General features: G+C 67.1%; 5 protein-coding genes across 7 annotated transcripts; 4 read left to right on the forward strand and 1 right to left on the reverse strand.

Moving 5' to 3' along the window:
• Positions 1 to 73: 73 nt before the first annotated feature.
• MTCH2 (mitochondrial carrier 2) lies at positions 74 to 3,228 on the forward strand. The gene is made up of 13 exons (XM_068194582.1): positions 74 to 231; positions 319 to 403; positions 491 to 597; positions 735 to 761; positions 1,301 to 1,354; positions 1,436 to 1,493; positions 1,590 to 1,641; positions 1,721 to 1,780; positions 2,003 to 2,096; positions 2,213 to 2,260; positions 2,521 to 2,588; positions 2,821 to 2,896; positions 3,027 to 3,228. The coding sequence occupies exons 1-13, from the start codon at positions 145 to 147 to the stop codon at positions 3,111 to 3,113; spliced, it is 903 nt and encodes a 300-aa protein (XP_068050683.1). The 5' UTR covers positions 74 to 144; the 3' UTR covers positions 3,114 to 3,228.
• An 833-nt stretch (positions 3,229 to 4,061) lies between these two features.
• Positions 4,062 to 5,709, forward strand: NUDT8 (nudix hydrolase 8). The gene is made up of 4 exons (XM_068194964.1): positions 4,062 to 4,273; positions 4,339 to 4,471; positions 5,197 to 5,274; positions 5,348 to 5,709. The coding sequence occupies exons 1-4, from the start codon at positions 4,062 to 4,064 to the stop codon at positions 5,576 to 5,578; spliced, it is 654 nt and encodes a 217-aa protein (XP_068051065.1). The 3' UTR covers positions 5,579 to 5,709.
• A 328-nt stretch (positions 5,710 to 6,037) lies between these two features.
• NDUFV1 (NADH:ubiquinone oxidoreductase core subunit V1) lies at positions 6,038 to 8,556 on the reverse strand. Its single transcript, XM_068194584.1, has 10 exons — positions 8,399 to 8,556; positions 8,232 to 8,314; positions 7,984 to 8,154; positions 7,721 to 7,904; positions 7,449 to 7,638; positions 6,907 to 7,119; positions 6,671 to 6,837; positions 6,515 to 6,596; positions 6,294 to 6,439; positions 6,038 to 6,219 (listed from the first exon to the last, which is right to left on the reverse strand). Exons 1-10 carry the CDS (start codon positions 8,450 to 8,452, stop codon positions 6,136 to 6,138), a joined length of 1,374 nt encoding a protein of 457 aa, XP_068050685.1. The 5' UTR covers positions 8,453 to 8,556; the 3' UTR covers positions 6,038 to 6,135.
• A 43-nt stretch (positions 8,557 to 8,599) lies between these two features.
• CABP2 (calcium binding protein 2) lies at positions 8,600 to 11,411 on the forward strand. Of its 3 annotated transcripts, none has more exons than XM_068194589.1 (7): positions 8,600 to 9,203; positions 9,648 to 9,809; positions 9,929 to 9,959; positions 10,038 to 10,172; positions 10,244 to 10,353; positions 10,433 to 10,580; positions 10,655 to 11,411. In XM_068194589.1, exons 1-7 carry the CDS (start codon positions 8,946 to 8,948, stop codon positions 10,678 to 10,680), a joined length of 870 nt encoding a protein of 289 aa, XP_068050690.1. In that variant the 5' UTR covers positions 8,600 to 8,945; the 3' UTR covers positions 10,681 to 11,411. The 3 variants fall into 3 exon arrangements, with proteins under 3 accessions (XP_068050690.1, XP_068050691.1, XP_068050689.1); XM_068194590.1 differs by having other exon boundaries at positions 9,067 to 9,203; positions 9,648 to 9,813; XM_068194588.1 differs by lacking the exon at positions 8,600 to 9,203 and adding an exon at positions 9,226 to 9,547.
• A 406-nt stretch (positions 11,412 to 11,817) lies between these two features.
• CDK2AP2 (cyclin dependent kinase 2 associated protein 2) lies at positions 11,818 to 13,027 on the forward strand. Its single transcript, XM_068194594.1, has 4 exons — positions 11,818 to 12,222; positions 12,377 to 12,477; positions 12,570 to 12,702; positions 12,816 to 13,027. Exons 1-4 carry the CDS (start codon positions 12,132 to 12,134, stop codon positions 12,881 to 12,883), a joined length of 393 nt encoding a protein of 130 aa, XP_068050695.1. The 5' UTR covers positions 11,818 to 12,131; the 3' UTR covers positions 12,884 to 13,027.
• Positions 13,028 to 13,098: the final 71 nt, after the last annotated feature.

Raw genomic sequence — 13,098 nt, forward strand, 5'->3', positions numbered from 1 at the left:
TTTCCGCGGCAGCCGCTGCGCTCCCGGGGCGCCCCCCAGCGGCCGGAAGCGCGTCACGGCAGCGCCGGAAGGATCGGGGAGGCGGAAGCGGAAGCGGCGGCAGCCGTGGCCGTGTCCTTCTGTGCCGTGAGGCCGGGCGGCACCATGGCAGACGCGGCTTCGCAGGTGCTGCTGGGCTCGGGGCTCACCGTGCTCTCGCAGCCGCTCATGTACGTGAAGGTGCTGGTACAGGTAAGGGCGGGAATGGCGGGGTTGAGAGGGGGTACCGGGCCCGGTATCGGCCGCGCGGGGGGTACAGCCTGCCCGTTCCCGCTGCAGGTGGGCTACGAGCCGCTGCCGCCCACCTTGGGGAGGAACATCTTCGGCCGCCAGGTATACCAGCTGCCCGGCCTCTTCTCTTACGGTGAGTCCGCCTTGGTGGGGCCGCCCCGGCGCCGTCCCGGTGCCGCCGTGGGGTCCCCCCGGGGCTGACGGTCCCCGCTGTCCCCAGCCAAGCACATCGTAAAGGTGGACGGGAGAGCAGGACTCTTTAAAGGCCTCGCCCCCCGCCTCTGCTCCAGCGCCATCGGCACCGTGGTGCACAGCAAAGTGCTGCAGGTACCGGCACGGGCGGGGCGCCGGGCCCGGGGCGCTGCGGGGACCGGGGGTTCTGCCGCCGGGACAGGGGCACACCGGGCCCCCCTGGCCCCCCGCACGGTGCCGACCCTGCGCTGACCCTGCCCTTTGCTCCACAGCGGTACCAGGAGGCCGAGCAGGCTGAGGTAGGTGCAGAGATGCTTCCCACGGGGAATCCTTCCCTTCCCTTCCCTTCCCTTCCCTTCCCTTCCCTTCCCTTCCCTTCCCTTCCCTTCCCTTCCCTTCCCTTCCCTTCCCTTCCCTTCCCTTCCCTTCCCTTCCCTTCCCTTCCCTTCCCTTCCCTCCTTTCTCCCTTTTTCTATTTCTGTTCTTCTATTCCTCCTTTCTTTCTCTTCTTCTTTCCCACATTCCTTTCTTCTTTTTCTCCTTGTTTTTCCCTTCTCCTCTTCTTTCTCCTTCCCTCTTTCTTTCATTCTGTTCTTCTGTCTGTTTTCCCTTCTCCATGCTTTCCCTCCTTCTTTTCCCCTTTGTTTCCCTCCGTTCTTTCGTCCCCTCCTTTCTCTTCCCTCTCTCCCTCCTCCCCACGACCCCTGCATTTGGAGGCTCCAGGCCCCAGCCCTGCATCCGGAGCGCTCCAGTGGGCCAGGAGCTTCCACCCCCACCCTGGGGACAGCGTCCCCTCTCTGGGCAGCTGTTCCCACCTGACTCCTCCTTCCCCCTCGAGCCTGGACCCAGCAAGAAGGAGCCAGTGTCCTCACTGGAGCAGGTGCTCAAGGAGGTGAGGAGCAGGAGCAGGAGGAGGAAGGCAGTGGGATGTCACATCCCTGTCCCCTCCTGGTGATGCTCCCTTTGTTCCCAGACGTCCCGGGAGATGGTCGCCCGCTCTGCTGCCACCCTTGTCACCCACCCCTTCCATGGTAGGTGTCTCCCCATCCCGAAGGACCGGGGGGCGCGGTGCCAGGTGCCTCGTGTCACTCCCGTGTCACTCCCGTGTCACTCCCGTGTCCCCGCAGTGATCACCCTGCGCTGCATGGTGCAGTTCATCGGCCGTGAGACCAAGTACAGGTATGGCCCGGGGGCTCTGGGTGCTCCGGGAGGCCTGGGACCGCCCTGACGTTATCCCTCCTCTTTCTCGCTATCCCAGTGGGACACTAAGCGCCTTTGCCACAATCTACCGGGAAGAGGGAATCCTGGGATTCTTCGCGTGAGTGCCGGGAAGGCAGAGAGGGGCACGGCGGGCGTGACATCATTGGGAAGGTCCCAAAGCCTCTTGTGGGAGTATCTTGGATCCCTCCAGCAGCTCCAGAACTCACCCAAGCATCCCCGCTCCCAGGGATGGCTGTTCCCTCATCACCCGGCTGCTGTGGGAACAGCTGCCCCCTGTCCCAACCCTCAGCCAACATTCCCACTGTTTCTTCCCTTGCAGCGGCCTCATCCCGCGGCTCCTCGGGGACATCCTCTCCCTGTGGCTGTGCAACATGCTGGCCTACCTCATCAACACGTACGCGCTGGAGAACGGGGTAGGCTCCGCTCCGCGATCCAGAGTGCCAGGAGCTGATGGGGGGCAGCTCCAGGGGTATTCTGGGTGCCACAATCCCATTTTGGGGCGATTCAGGTGCTGTTGCTCCTCCCTCAGGTCTCCACCATGACTGAGATGAAGAGCTACTCCCAGGCGGTCACTGGGGTGAGTACAGGCACGGGCAGGAGGTGGATCCTTTCCCTAGGGAGCGGTACGTTCCCGGAATCCTGCGGCTGCCAGGGTGGGGATGGAGCCAAGCTGGGATCAGCTGGATTAGCCCACAGGCCAAGGGATGCTCCGAGGAGGACACGTGTGACCCTGTGGAGGTGGCAGGAGTGGGCTCCCTCCCCGGGGTGAAACTCCAAGGGGTTCTCCCGATGTGGAGGGAAGAGGGAACATCCCACCGATCCCCACTTTTCCTGCAGTTCTTTGCCAGCATGCTGACCTACCCCTTCGTCCTGGTCTCCAACCTGATGGCCGTGAACAACTGTGGGTGAGTCCCTAGTGCCACTGGCACCTGCGTCCCTCTGCCCCAGGTCAGCTCCTGGAACCACTTTACTGAAATTCCCAGGTGGAAAGGTGCTTCCAGCGCTCCACAGGGTTGATCCCTCCTTGCTTAAAGTGGGAGAGGGTTGTTTTGGGGTTCAACCCAGTGTGGAGCTACAGAGGGAATGGGTCATTCCCGGGTGGGAATAATTCCCTGTGGTCTTTCCTCCCTTCCCCAGGTTGGCCGGGGGTCTCCTTCCCTATGCACCCACCTACTCCTCCTGGCTGGATTGCTGGAGCCAGCTGCACAGGGAGGTAAGTGCTGAAGCTGGGATACACTGGCATACACCGGGACACAGAGAGGAACCAGGTGGGAGCCCCATGGGGTTTGGAGAGGCCACCCTGGACCTTTTGTGGCCTCTCCATGGTCGTTTTCCCTTTCCAGGGCAACATGAGCCGAGGGAACAGCCTGTTCTTCCGCAAAGTTCCAGCAGGGAAGCGATATGTGTGGGAGGAGCAGAGGTTCCGCTGATTCCAGAGATGGGAGTGGGATTGTGGAGCCAATGACGGGCTCTGGAAGCAAAGAATCATGGAGAGTGATGATTTCTATACAGTTTTTTAAAAATAATTTCCTGCTGAGAGCTGAAGATGCAGGTGTGAGTGAGAGTCTCTGTCTGTGGGGGTGCCCTGGGAAGAGGGGCTGGCCGGTCACCAGCATTCCCTGATGTATCCGGGAGCCTTTTCCCAGCCTCGAACACCGTTGAGGTTGTTTCCACAGCGGAAATTCCCTGACAAGCCCAGGCACCTGGTGACATGGAGGACCGGTGGCACGCGGAGTCTGTCAGAAGTGGGGGGAGTGTATGCCTGGAAGGGGTTGTTGGATGCCTGGAAGGGGTTGGTTGGACTCCTGGAAGGGTCCTTGCAAGGCCTGTGGGGTGTCAGAGGTGAGCGTGGCACACCTGGGGGGTGTGTGGAGCTGGGAGGTGGGGTCACACAGCAGCAAGAGGGACACACCCCGGAGGCGTTATTGCACACCTGGCAGGGGCTGCTGCACACGTCATGAGGGTTATAGCACAGCCGGAGCAGGACTTGCACAGCCGGCAGAGCCAGAAGGTTGTTGCAAAGCTGGAAGGTAGGTGGCACACCTGGCAGGAGTTGTTGCACACCTGGTGGGGGCTGGAGCAGGGCTTGCACACCTGGCAGGGACACTGCGGAGGTGGGACGCGGGTCACACACCTAGGGGCGGCTGGCGCACGCAGCCAAAGGGCTGCACGCCGGGGGCATGGTCACACTGGCAGGTGGTTTCATCAGGGTGCTTTCGTACCCGGCAGGGGCCGTTCCGCCCTGGAGGACGCTGTCACACACCGGGCAGCGCTGCGCCACCCCCGGGGCAGCAGGGCCGCGGCGGGGGCGGGCTCGGTGCGGGGGGCGGTGCCGGTCCCTCCTCCCTCGCTGCTCCTCCCCGCCCCGTGCCGGCGCCATGGCGGGCCCGGGCGGTGCCGGCGGTGCGGGGGACGCCGGGGATGTGCTGAGCGGCGGCAGCGAGCGGCGGTGCCGGGCGCGGCTGGCGGCGGGGGGCGCGGCGGCGGCGGCCGCGGTGCTGGTGCCGCTGTGCTCGGTGCGCGGCCGCCCCGCGCTGCTCTTCACGCTCCGCTCCCGCCGCCTCGCCGGCCCCCACAGCGGCGACGTCAGGTACCGGCGGGGGGAGCGGGCACCGGGGCCGGGCCGGCCCTGACCCCCCCCGATCCCTCCCGCAGCTTCCCCGGTGGGCGGCGGGACCCGGCGGACGGGGACGCGGTGGCCACGGCTCTGCGGGAGACCCGGGAAGAGCTGGGGGTGGCGGTGGCAGCCACCAGCGTCTGGGGACAGCTTCGGACGCTGCCCGACCGGGTACCGAGGATCGGCGGGGCTTGGAGGCGTGGGGACAAGGGCGTGCGGGGACAAGAACAGAAGGGCAAGCGGCAGGGACACAGGGATGGGTTCAAGGTGACAGGGAAGGCGGCAGGGTCTCAGGTGACAGGGGCAAGGCAGCAGGGTCATGGGTTATGGGTTCGAGGTGACAGGGACGAGGGTTCTGGCGTGATGGGTTTGGGGTGACAGGAACAAGGGGTGACAGGAACAAGGCTGCAGCGACACCGAGAAGGAAGTGGTTCTGCTGACAAAGCAGTAGGGACACAGGTGACAGAGCAAGGGTTCTGGGTGACAGGGGCAAGGCAAGGAGATGGGTGACAGGGTGCAGGTGCCTGGAGTCCAGGGGGACGGGAACACAGGTGAGGGGGGTTGCAGGTAGCAGAGGATTGGAATGACAGGGAAAAGGCAAGCAGGGTCACAGGTGACAGGGACAAAGCAACAGGGTCATGTGTGGCAGATTCAGAGGGACAGAGACACAGGTGATGGGTGTTACGAGGTGATGGGGACAGGGCAGCAGGGACAAGGGCGGTGGATTTGGTATGACAGGGACAGATCAGCAGGGACACAGGTGACAGCACACAAGGCAGTGGCACTGGTGAGGGGGTGACACACATGGTGGGTGCCTGCACTGGGTGCAGGGGGATCAAAGCACGGGGACTTTGGGGAGGGGGTGTCACCCTGTCCCTTGCTGACACACCTTCCAGCATGGAATGACCGTGGCACCCGTCGTGGCCAACCTGGGGCCGCTGGAGGCCTTGACACTGAACCCCAACCCCGATGAGGTGAGTGACTCGTCCCCAGGCCCGCTCCCCTTCCCGTGGCAGCTGCTCCGGTCACTGCGGTCTGTGCTGACAGGTGGAGGAGGTGTTCACCCTGCCCCTGGCTCACCTGCTCCGCGAGGAGAACCAGGGCTACACCCACTTCCGCACGGCCAGTGGCTACGGATACACCTTGCCCGTGTTCCTCAACGGCCCCCACAAGGTGTGGGGGCTCACGGCCATCGTCACCGAGCTGACCCTGGAGCTGCTGGTGCCTGGCCGCTACCGCAGGAAGACCCACGTGCCTCCCCGGAAAGCCCCGGCCTGAGCGGGGAGGGGGCAGGGGGTGGCTGTGGGTTCCCTGTGCCTCAGTTCTCCACCCGTGCACGGGGAAAACGGCTCAGAGCTCAGCAGTGATGTCGCACACTGTGATTCAGTAAAAGCCATGTTTGGAACTGCCCTGGGCTCTGAGTTGTGGAGTGGGGCCAGGACAGCTGACCCTTGGCACAGGCTCAGGAGGAGGAGTCCTGGTGCCACTGTGGTGAGGACAGGGAGTGTGGGGTCCCCAGGGAGGGGACTGTGTCTGTTAGTCTGTTAGTACCCTACAGCCATTGCCTCTGCTGCAGCCCCAGCCTCATGGAAATCCATGGTCTCCACTCTGGGGTATCCAGGCCCCAGCGGTGTGACCCCATGATCCCTGGGGATCTCCTGCTCCAGGGGCAGCAGGACCCAGAGGCCCTCTGCCCCCTCAGTCCCTCCCGACACCCATTTAACGTCCACAGAAGAACCTGGGAGCACAGCAGCATTTATTGAGAACCCTCTTAGTGCTACCAGCACCCCCGAAACCCCTTCCAAGCAGGAGAAGGGAGGTGTGGTGGTGAATCCTTATGCTGACGCCGCTCGGGCTTTGGCCTCGCTGTAGCGCCGCATCCTCTCCTCCAGCTCGGGGCGGAAGTGGCGGATGAGGCCCTGCACGGAGCGGGGAAGTTGGTTAATGGGGTGGGGGAAGGCTGCTGGCCCTCCAAGCCCTCCGGGCCCCTCACCTGCACAGGCCAGGCCGCGCCATCGCCCAGGGCGCAGATGGTGTGTCCCTCGATCTGCTTGCTGATCTCCCAGAGCGCGTCGATCTCGGCGGCCTGCGCGTCGCCCCGCACGAACCGCGCCATCACCTTGTTCATCCAGTCCACGCCTGCGGGAATTGGGACGGGGATGGGTCCCTGCGGTGCCCCGCCCCGCAGCCCCTCAGCCACGGCCCCCCGCTCACCTTCCCGGCACGGGGTGCACTGCCCACAGCTCTCGTGCTTGTAGAACTCGATGAGGCGCGCGATGGCTTTGACGACGTCGGTCTGGGAAGAGAGGGAGAGTGAGGAAGGCAGGGGTCCCACCGCGGCTGGGGGAGTCGGGGGGGCCCATCCCTTACCGATTTATCCATGACGATGACGGCGGCCGTACCCAGCCCGCTCTGCGCCTGCACCAGGGAATCGAAGTCCATCAGCACCGTCTCACACACAGACTTGGGCAGCAGCGGCGTGGAGGAGCCGCCTGGGATGACGGCCAGCAGGTTGTCCCAGCCCCCGCGGACACCTCCTGCAAAGAGGAGGGTCAGGACAGGGTCAGGCAGCTCCAGCCCCGCTCCGGCCCGGCTGCGACACTCACCGGCATGTTTCTCGATGAGCTCCTTCAGCGGCACCGACATCTCCTCCTCCACTGTGCAGGGCGTGTTGACGTGCCCCGAGATGTTGAAGAGCTTGGTGCCGGAATTCCGCTCCCGGCCGAAGCTGGCGAACCAGGCGCCGCCGCGCCGGCAGATCGTGGGGGCCACCGACACCGTCTCCACGTTGGCCACTGTGGTGGGGCAGCCAAACACACCTGGGGAAACATTAGGAAAAAATTCCTCCCTGTGAGGGTGGCGGTGCCCTGGCACAAGTGGCCCAAAGCTGCTGTGGCTGTCGCACCACTAGAAGTGTCCAAGGCCAGGTTCAACAGGGCTTGGAGCAACGTGGGATTGTGATATGCAGCCCATGGAAGCGGGGTGGAACGAGACAGTCTTTTCAGCTCCTGTCCAACCCACACCATTCCGTGAAACAGCGGGAGCTCTTCATGGACAGGGTGCTGGCTGTCTTGTCCCTGCAGCAGGACGGTGTCCTGGGGACAATTGTTTTGGGGTGCCAGCTGGGAACTCAGGACAGGGGCCGTACCCACATCAGCAGGGAAGGGGGGCTTGAGGCGGGGCTTCCCCTGCTTGCCCTCGATGGACTCGATGAGCGCCGTCTCCTCCCCGCAGATGTAGGCGCCAGCGCCGCGCACCACGAACACGTCAAAGGCGTATCCCGACCCGCAGGCGTCGCCGCCCAGCAGCCCGGCCTCGTAGGCCTCACGGATGGCCACCTGCAGCGGGGCAGGGCGTGAGCCCGGGAGCGCCCCGAGCCACGCCGGGGGGTGTGGGGTGGCTGTGGGGGGCTCCCCCCACCTGCAGGTTGGAGGCCTCGTTGTAGAACTCCCCGCGGATGTAGATGTAGGCGGCGCGGGCGCCCATGGCCCGCCCCGCCACCAGGCAGCCCTCCAGCAGCTTGTGCGGGTCGTGCCGCATGATCTCCCGGTCCTTGCAGGTGCCCGGCTCGCCCTCGTCCGCGTTCACCACCAGGTACTTGGGTCTGCGGGCAGCTCACATCAGGGGGGGCTCCCCGCAGGGCGGGGCCGCGGTACCGGAGCCGTGGGCGGTCCCGGTCTCACCTCCCGTCCGGGGGTTTGTTCATGAAGCTCCACTTGAGCCCGGTGGGGAACCCGGCCCCGCCGCGGCCCCGCAGCCCCGAGGTCTTGATCTCGCCGAGGATCCAGTCCACGCCCTTGAGGAGGATCTCCTTCGTCTTGTACCAGTCGCCGCGGCGCAGCGCGCCCTGCAGCCTGCGGGCACCGGGCACGGTGGCACCGGGCACTGAGCACGGGGCACCGGCACTCCCCACGCTGCTCCCGCTACTCACCGCCAGTCGTGCCGCCCGTAGAGGTTGGTGAAAATCCGGTCCTCATCCCGCAGCGACCCGAACTGCGTCTTCTTGGGCGCCGTCTGCGGGAACACACGGATTCAGCACCGGGAACACCGGGACCGGTACCGCATGGTCCCGGCGCTCCCCGCCCCGTCCCCGCTCACCGAGAAGGAGGCGGCGGGCAGGCGCCGCAGCGCCAGCAGCTGCCTGCCGGCCATGGCGGGGGGGCACCGGCACCGGGACCGACCACCGTCACCTTCAGCCGCCCCCGCGGTGACGTCAGGGGAGCGCCGGCGGCGCGGCAGTGACGTCACGAGAGAGGCCGGACCAGGGCCTGTTTGGGGGCGGGGCCGCGTGTAGGGGGCGGGGCCAGAGCGGGGGGCGCGTTCCCAAGGCGGGCTCGTGGGCCCCGAGGGGGCGTGGCCTCGCTGGCGGCGCGCCGGCACGTGCCCCGCGCCCGGGCCCGGGTCGGGTTTCGGCGCTGAAACCGGAGCCCCCCGTCCGCCTCCCCCGGAGCCCCCCGGGGCGCCCCGCTCGCCCGCCTCCAGCGCCCCGGGGGGTCGCTGCGCTCCACCCGATCTCCTGCGCTACACGGCGGGTCCCGGGGACAGCGGTGGCCTCGTCCCTGCGAGGGCCGAGCGCAGGTTCGGGGCGATCTGGTTTCCTCCTGCTTGGCCCCGGTCGTGGGGAGAAGGAGCAGGAGCGGGCGGAATGTTCTTCCTCTTCCGCGGGCCGCAGCGGCGCGGCACTGGCAGCCCCGCGCCCCCCACCTGCCGGGGCGCCCCCTGGCGCCACGGCCCCGGCCGGAGGGGGGCCCGCGGCTCCCGCCCGGCCCCTCGGCTCAGGGGTCCCGGCACTGCCGGCACTGCGGGGAGCCAGGGGAGATTAAGCCGTAGCGGTGCATCCCCCATGGAGCTTCAGCGGGCTACCGAGGAGCCGGGACCCCGGCCGCCCCCCGCTTTTGGGCAGGTAACCGGCGGCAGGGACAGGGCCGGGGCACGGTGGGTGCCGGGGATCCTGCGTGCCCTCGCAGGGAGGCTGCGGGACTGGGGAACAGCTGGGCGGCTGCCCACATCTGGAGCAGGGCGGCCGAGCGGGAATAATCCGGAGGATTATGCACGCGGGCGCGGCACCCACCCCCCCGCGCCTGCCCTGCATATCCCCAGATATTCCATAAAAACCTCAAATCCCCGGTGGCAGCCCCACGGTCTGCGCCAGCCAGCCCCTGCCGGGGCCAGGCATGTCCTGCGGCGTGGGGGCAGCCCCCAGCCATGGGCAACTGCACCAAGACCCCTGAGCGGCGGCTCCCCAAGGTACGGCGGGGCTGTGACACCCCGCGGGGCGGGAGGAGCCGGAGGAGGAGGGGGTCCCTGCTTGGCCCCCCCTCGCCGCTGACGCCTGCTCCACCCGCAGGATGGGAAGCCACGCTCGGGCGCTCCAGGCTCCGGCGCAGGGGACCCTGAGGACGTGCTGGACGCGGCGCAGACGCCCCCGATGCAGGGATACTCGGTGCTGCAGGGGCTGGTGGGGCCGGCCTGCATCTTCCTGCGGCAGAGCATCGCCATCACCCAACGGGTACGCGACCGTCCCCTCCCGTGTGCTGCCTGTGCTCCCGGGGCGCTTAGGGCAGAATCCCTGTGGGATCCCCGGGAATAGAACCCCTCCTTCGTCTCTTCCCGTTTTCTCTTCCCCAGGACCGGGAGCTGCGGCCCGAGGAGATCGAAGGTGAGGCGCTGGGGAGGGGGTCCCGCTCGGGTGGGTGGCAGTGCGGGGGTGCTGGTGGTGACACTGTGGTGTCCCCAGAGCTGAAGCAGGCGTTCCGGGAGTTTGACAAGGACCATGACGGCTACATCAGCTACAAGGACCTGGGCGAGTGCATGCGGACCATGGGCTACATGCCCACAGAGATGGAGCTCATCGAGCTGTCCCAGCAGATCAGTACGTGGTGGGGCAGTGGGTGCCCATCAGTCCCTGCCCCACGCCCCGCTGACACCCCTCTCCTGCCACAGCCGGGGGCAAGGTGGATTTTGATGATTTTGTGGAGCTGATGGGCCCCAAGATGCTGGCGGAGACGGCGGATATGATTGGGATCAAGGAGTTGCGCGACGCCTTCCGTGAGGTACGGGGCCGGTGGGGACAGATAGGTAGGCTTGTCAGCGTGCCAGGGGTGGCCGGTGGCAACGGGACCTTGTCCACAGTTTGACACCAATGGGGACGGACAGATCAGCATGGCGGAGCTGCGGGAGGCCATGCGCAAGCTCCTGGGGCAGCAGCTCAACTATCGGGAGGTGGATGAGATCCTCAAGGACGTGGATCTCAATGGCGATGGCCTGGTGGACTTCGAAGGTAGGAGCAGGGAAGGGGCCAGGAGCACCCCCAGGGACATCTGGGATGTTCCATGTGTGTGTTTCCCCCGGCAGAGTTTGTGCGGATGATGTCGCGCTGAGGGCAGTGTGTGCCAACGCGGGACCCAAGCCCCCCGTGCCTTACGAAGACAAGGGGGCCACAGAGGGACCCCCAGCTCCAGGGGCTGGGGCAGTGCTGGCACAGTGGCGCCCATGCCTGGGGGGAGGCTGGGTGCCAGAGCTGCTCTGATGTTGAGGTCTGGCCGTGGTGGGAGGCACCGGGGCTGAAGTCGGGACCCTTTTCTGCGCAGGCTCAGCCGAGCTTCAACTACTCTTGCCCTCATCTCTGCTCTCTCCCTGCATCATCCCCCTTCCCACCCGGATCTCACCCTAAAGGTCACACCTCTCCTTCAGCTGTGGTCCCCTCTCCTTCAGCTGTTCCCCATCCCTGCTGCTCATACTTCCAGCCTCCTTTCCCACTCTGTGTGCCGCCCTGAGCTGCTCAGGCTCCCCCCACACCAGGTGTAATGCGGACTGCACAGCATAACCCGCCCCGTCTCCATGGTTTGAGCTCAGACCCACCCCAGACCCCCCTAGGGTGAGGCGTCCCACCCCTTTCGGGGCTGGCACGGACCCTCACGGATGTTCTGGCAGCTCCCAGCACAGGGGAAACTCCTGGCAGCCCAGCCAGGAGACGCTCCAGGAGAGAAATAAAGCATTACTGGGTGGAAGGGCCTCAGCCAGCTGCAGGCAGGGCTGCTGTAGGTACCCTCCCTGCCCTGGCTGCAGTTTTGGGGCCAATTTTGCCCTTTTGAAATGATAAAACTCTGTCTCTACATACTTTCGGTTCGTGTTTTATGTTGTTTCCAAAGAGTTTATTCGTGATCGTGCCATCCACTGGTATCCCCCAAAACCCTGGACTCCCACTGTGTCTCACGGGAACCCCGGAGTGAGCCGGGACCGCGGGCATAGGGCTCCGGGGAAGGCACGGCCGGCGGGTGGGGCCGGTTCCCCAAAGCCCGGGCCGGCTCGGGGCTGTGCGGTGACACGGGGTCCCTTGGCGGCGGGGGGAGCGCGGGGATGCCGCTCCCGGTGCCCCCCCCCCGTGGCCCCCGAGGCGGTGGCACCGGTCGGTCACGTGACCCCGAGAGGCCCCGCCGAGCGAGGGGGCGTGGTCTGCGCGGCAGTCACGTGATCGGAGCGGCACCGAGGGGGCGGGGCCGACGCCGCGTGTTTCCACGGTGACCGGCCGGCGGGCGCGCGGCGACGTGATGACGTCGCGCTCGTGACGCGCCTGCGTCATCACCGCGAGCGCCGGCGGCGGCGGAGGGGGAAAGAGACCCGGGTCAGGCCGGGGCCGCGCAGCGCTACCGGGAACCGGGGCCGCCGCGCTCCGCTCCGGTTCCCGGCTTCCCGCCGGGCCGAGCGGGGCCGAGCTGAGCTGAAGAGAGGCGGGCACCGGCGATACAACCGGCGGGGCGAGCGCGGGGGCCGCACGCCGACCCCCGCCGCGGGGCTCCAGGGATCCGGGAGCGGCGGGCGGCCGTCGGGGATGTCCTACAAGCCTATCGCTCCCGCCCCCGCTACCCCCGGAGCCGCCAGCGCCAGCCCCGCCCCGCCGGGGCCCGGGGCACCGTCCGCCGGTGAGAGAACGCCGCGGTAACCGCGGGGGACGGGGGGCACCGGCCGCAGAGAGGGACCGGAGGGGTGGAGGGGGGTATCCCGGGAAGGGATGGTACCGGATGAGGGAGGTACCGAGGAAGAGGGAGTGCGGCCGTGACCCTCAGTTTCTCGTAGCCACGAGTGTCCCGTCGCCCTCCGGTTCCGTCCCTGGCGCCGCCGCCCCTTTCCGGCCGCTCTTCAATGACTTCGGGCCGCCGTCCATGGGCTACGTGCAGGTGAGGCGCGGGGCCGGGGCCGGTGGGGCCGGGCGCGGCGGCGGGGACGGCTCCCAGCCCCTCTGTCCCTGCTCGTCCCCCTGTTCCCGCAGGCCATGAAGCCCCCCGGGGCGCAGGGCTCGCAGAGCACCTACACCGACCTGCTCTCGGTCATCGAGGAGATGGGGAAGGAGATCCGGCCCACCTACGCCGGCAGCAAGAGCGCCATGGAGCGGCTGAAGCGGGGTAGGGGCAGGGTGGGGAACCGGGCCGCCGCGGGGCTGCGCCCCCGAGGCTCCCCAGCCCCGCGGGGAGCGACTGGAGGGTGATTCGAGGTGTCCCTGTGCTTCTCCCCGCAGGGATCATCCACGCCCGGGCGCTGGTCAGGGAGTGCCTGGCAGAGACAGAGCGAAACGCCCGCACGTAACGGCAGCTGCCACCCGGGACCCCCCGGGACCTCCCGGTGGTGGCGGCGGGGGCGGGGGGGCCGCCCTGCTGCCCGAGCCCCCCCTCCCCGCGCTCTCCGCTCTTTATAAATGCGTGTTTTTATAAATAAAGGACGATGTTGGGACTTGGCCTCGGTGTGTCCCCGCGGGGGTGGGTCCCGATGGCAATGGTGGGACGCGGGGTAGAGGTGGGGGA

Source organism: Anomalospiza imberbis, chromosome 6 (genome assembly GCF_031753505.1).
Source record: "Anomalospiza imberbis isolate Cuckoo-Finch-1a 21T00152 chromosome 6, ASM3175350v1, whole genome shotgun sequence".
In the NCBI taxonomy this organism is placed as follows: domain Eukaryota; kingdom Metazoa; phylum Chordata; class Aves; order Passeriformes; family Viduidae; genus Anomalospiza; species Anomalospiza imberbis.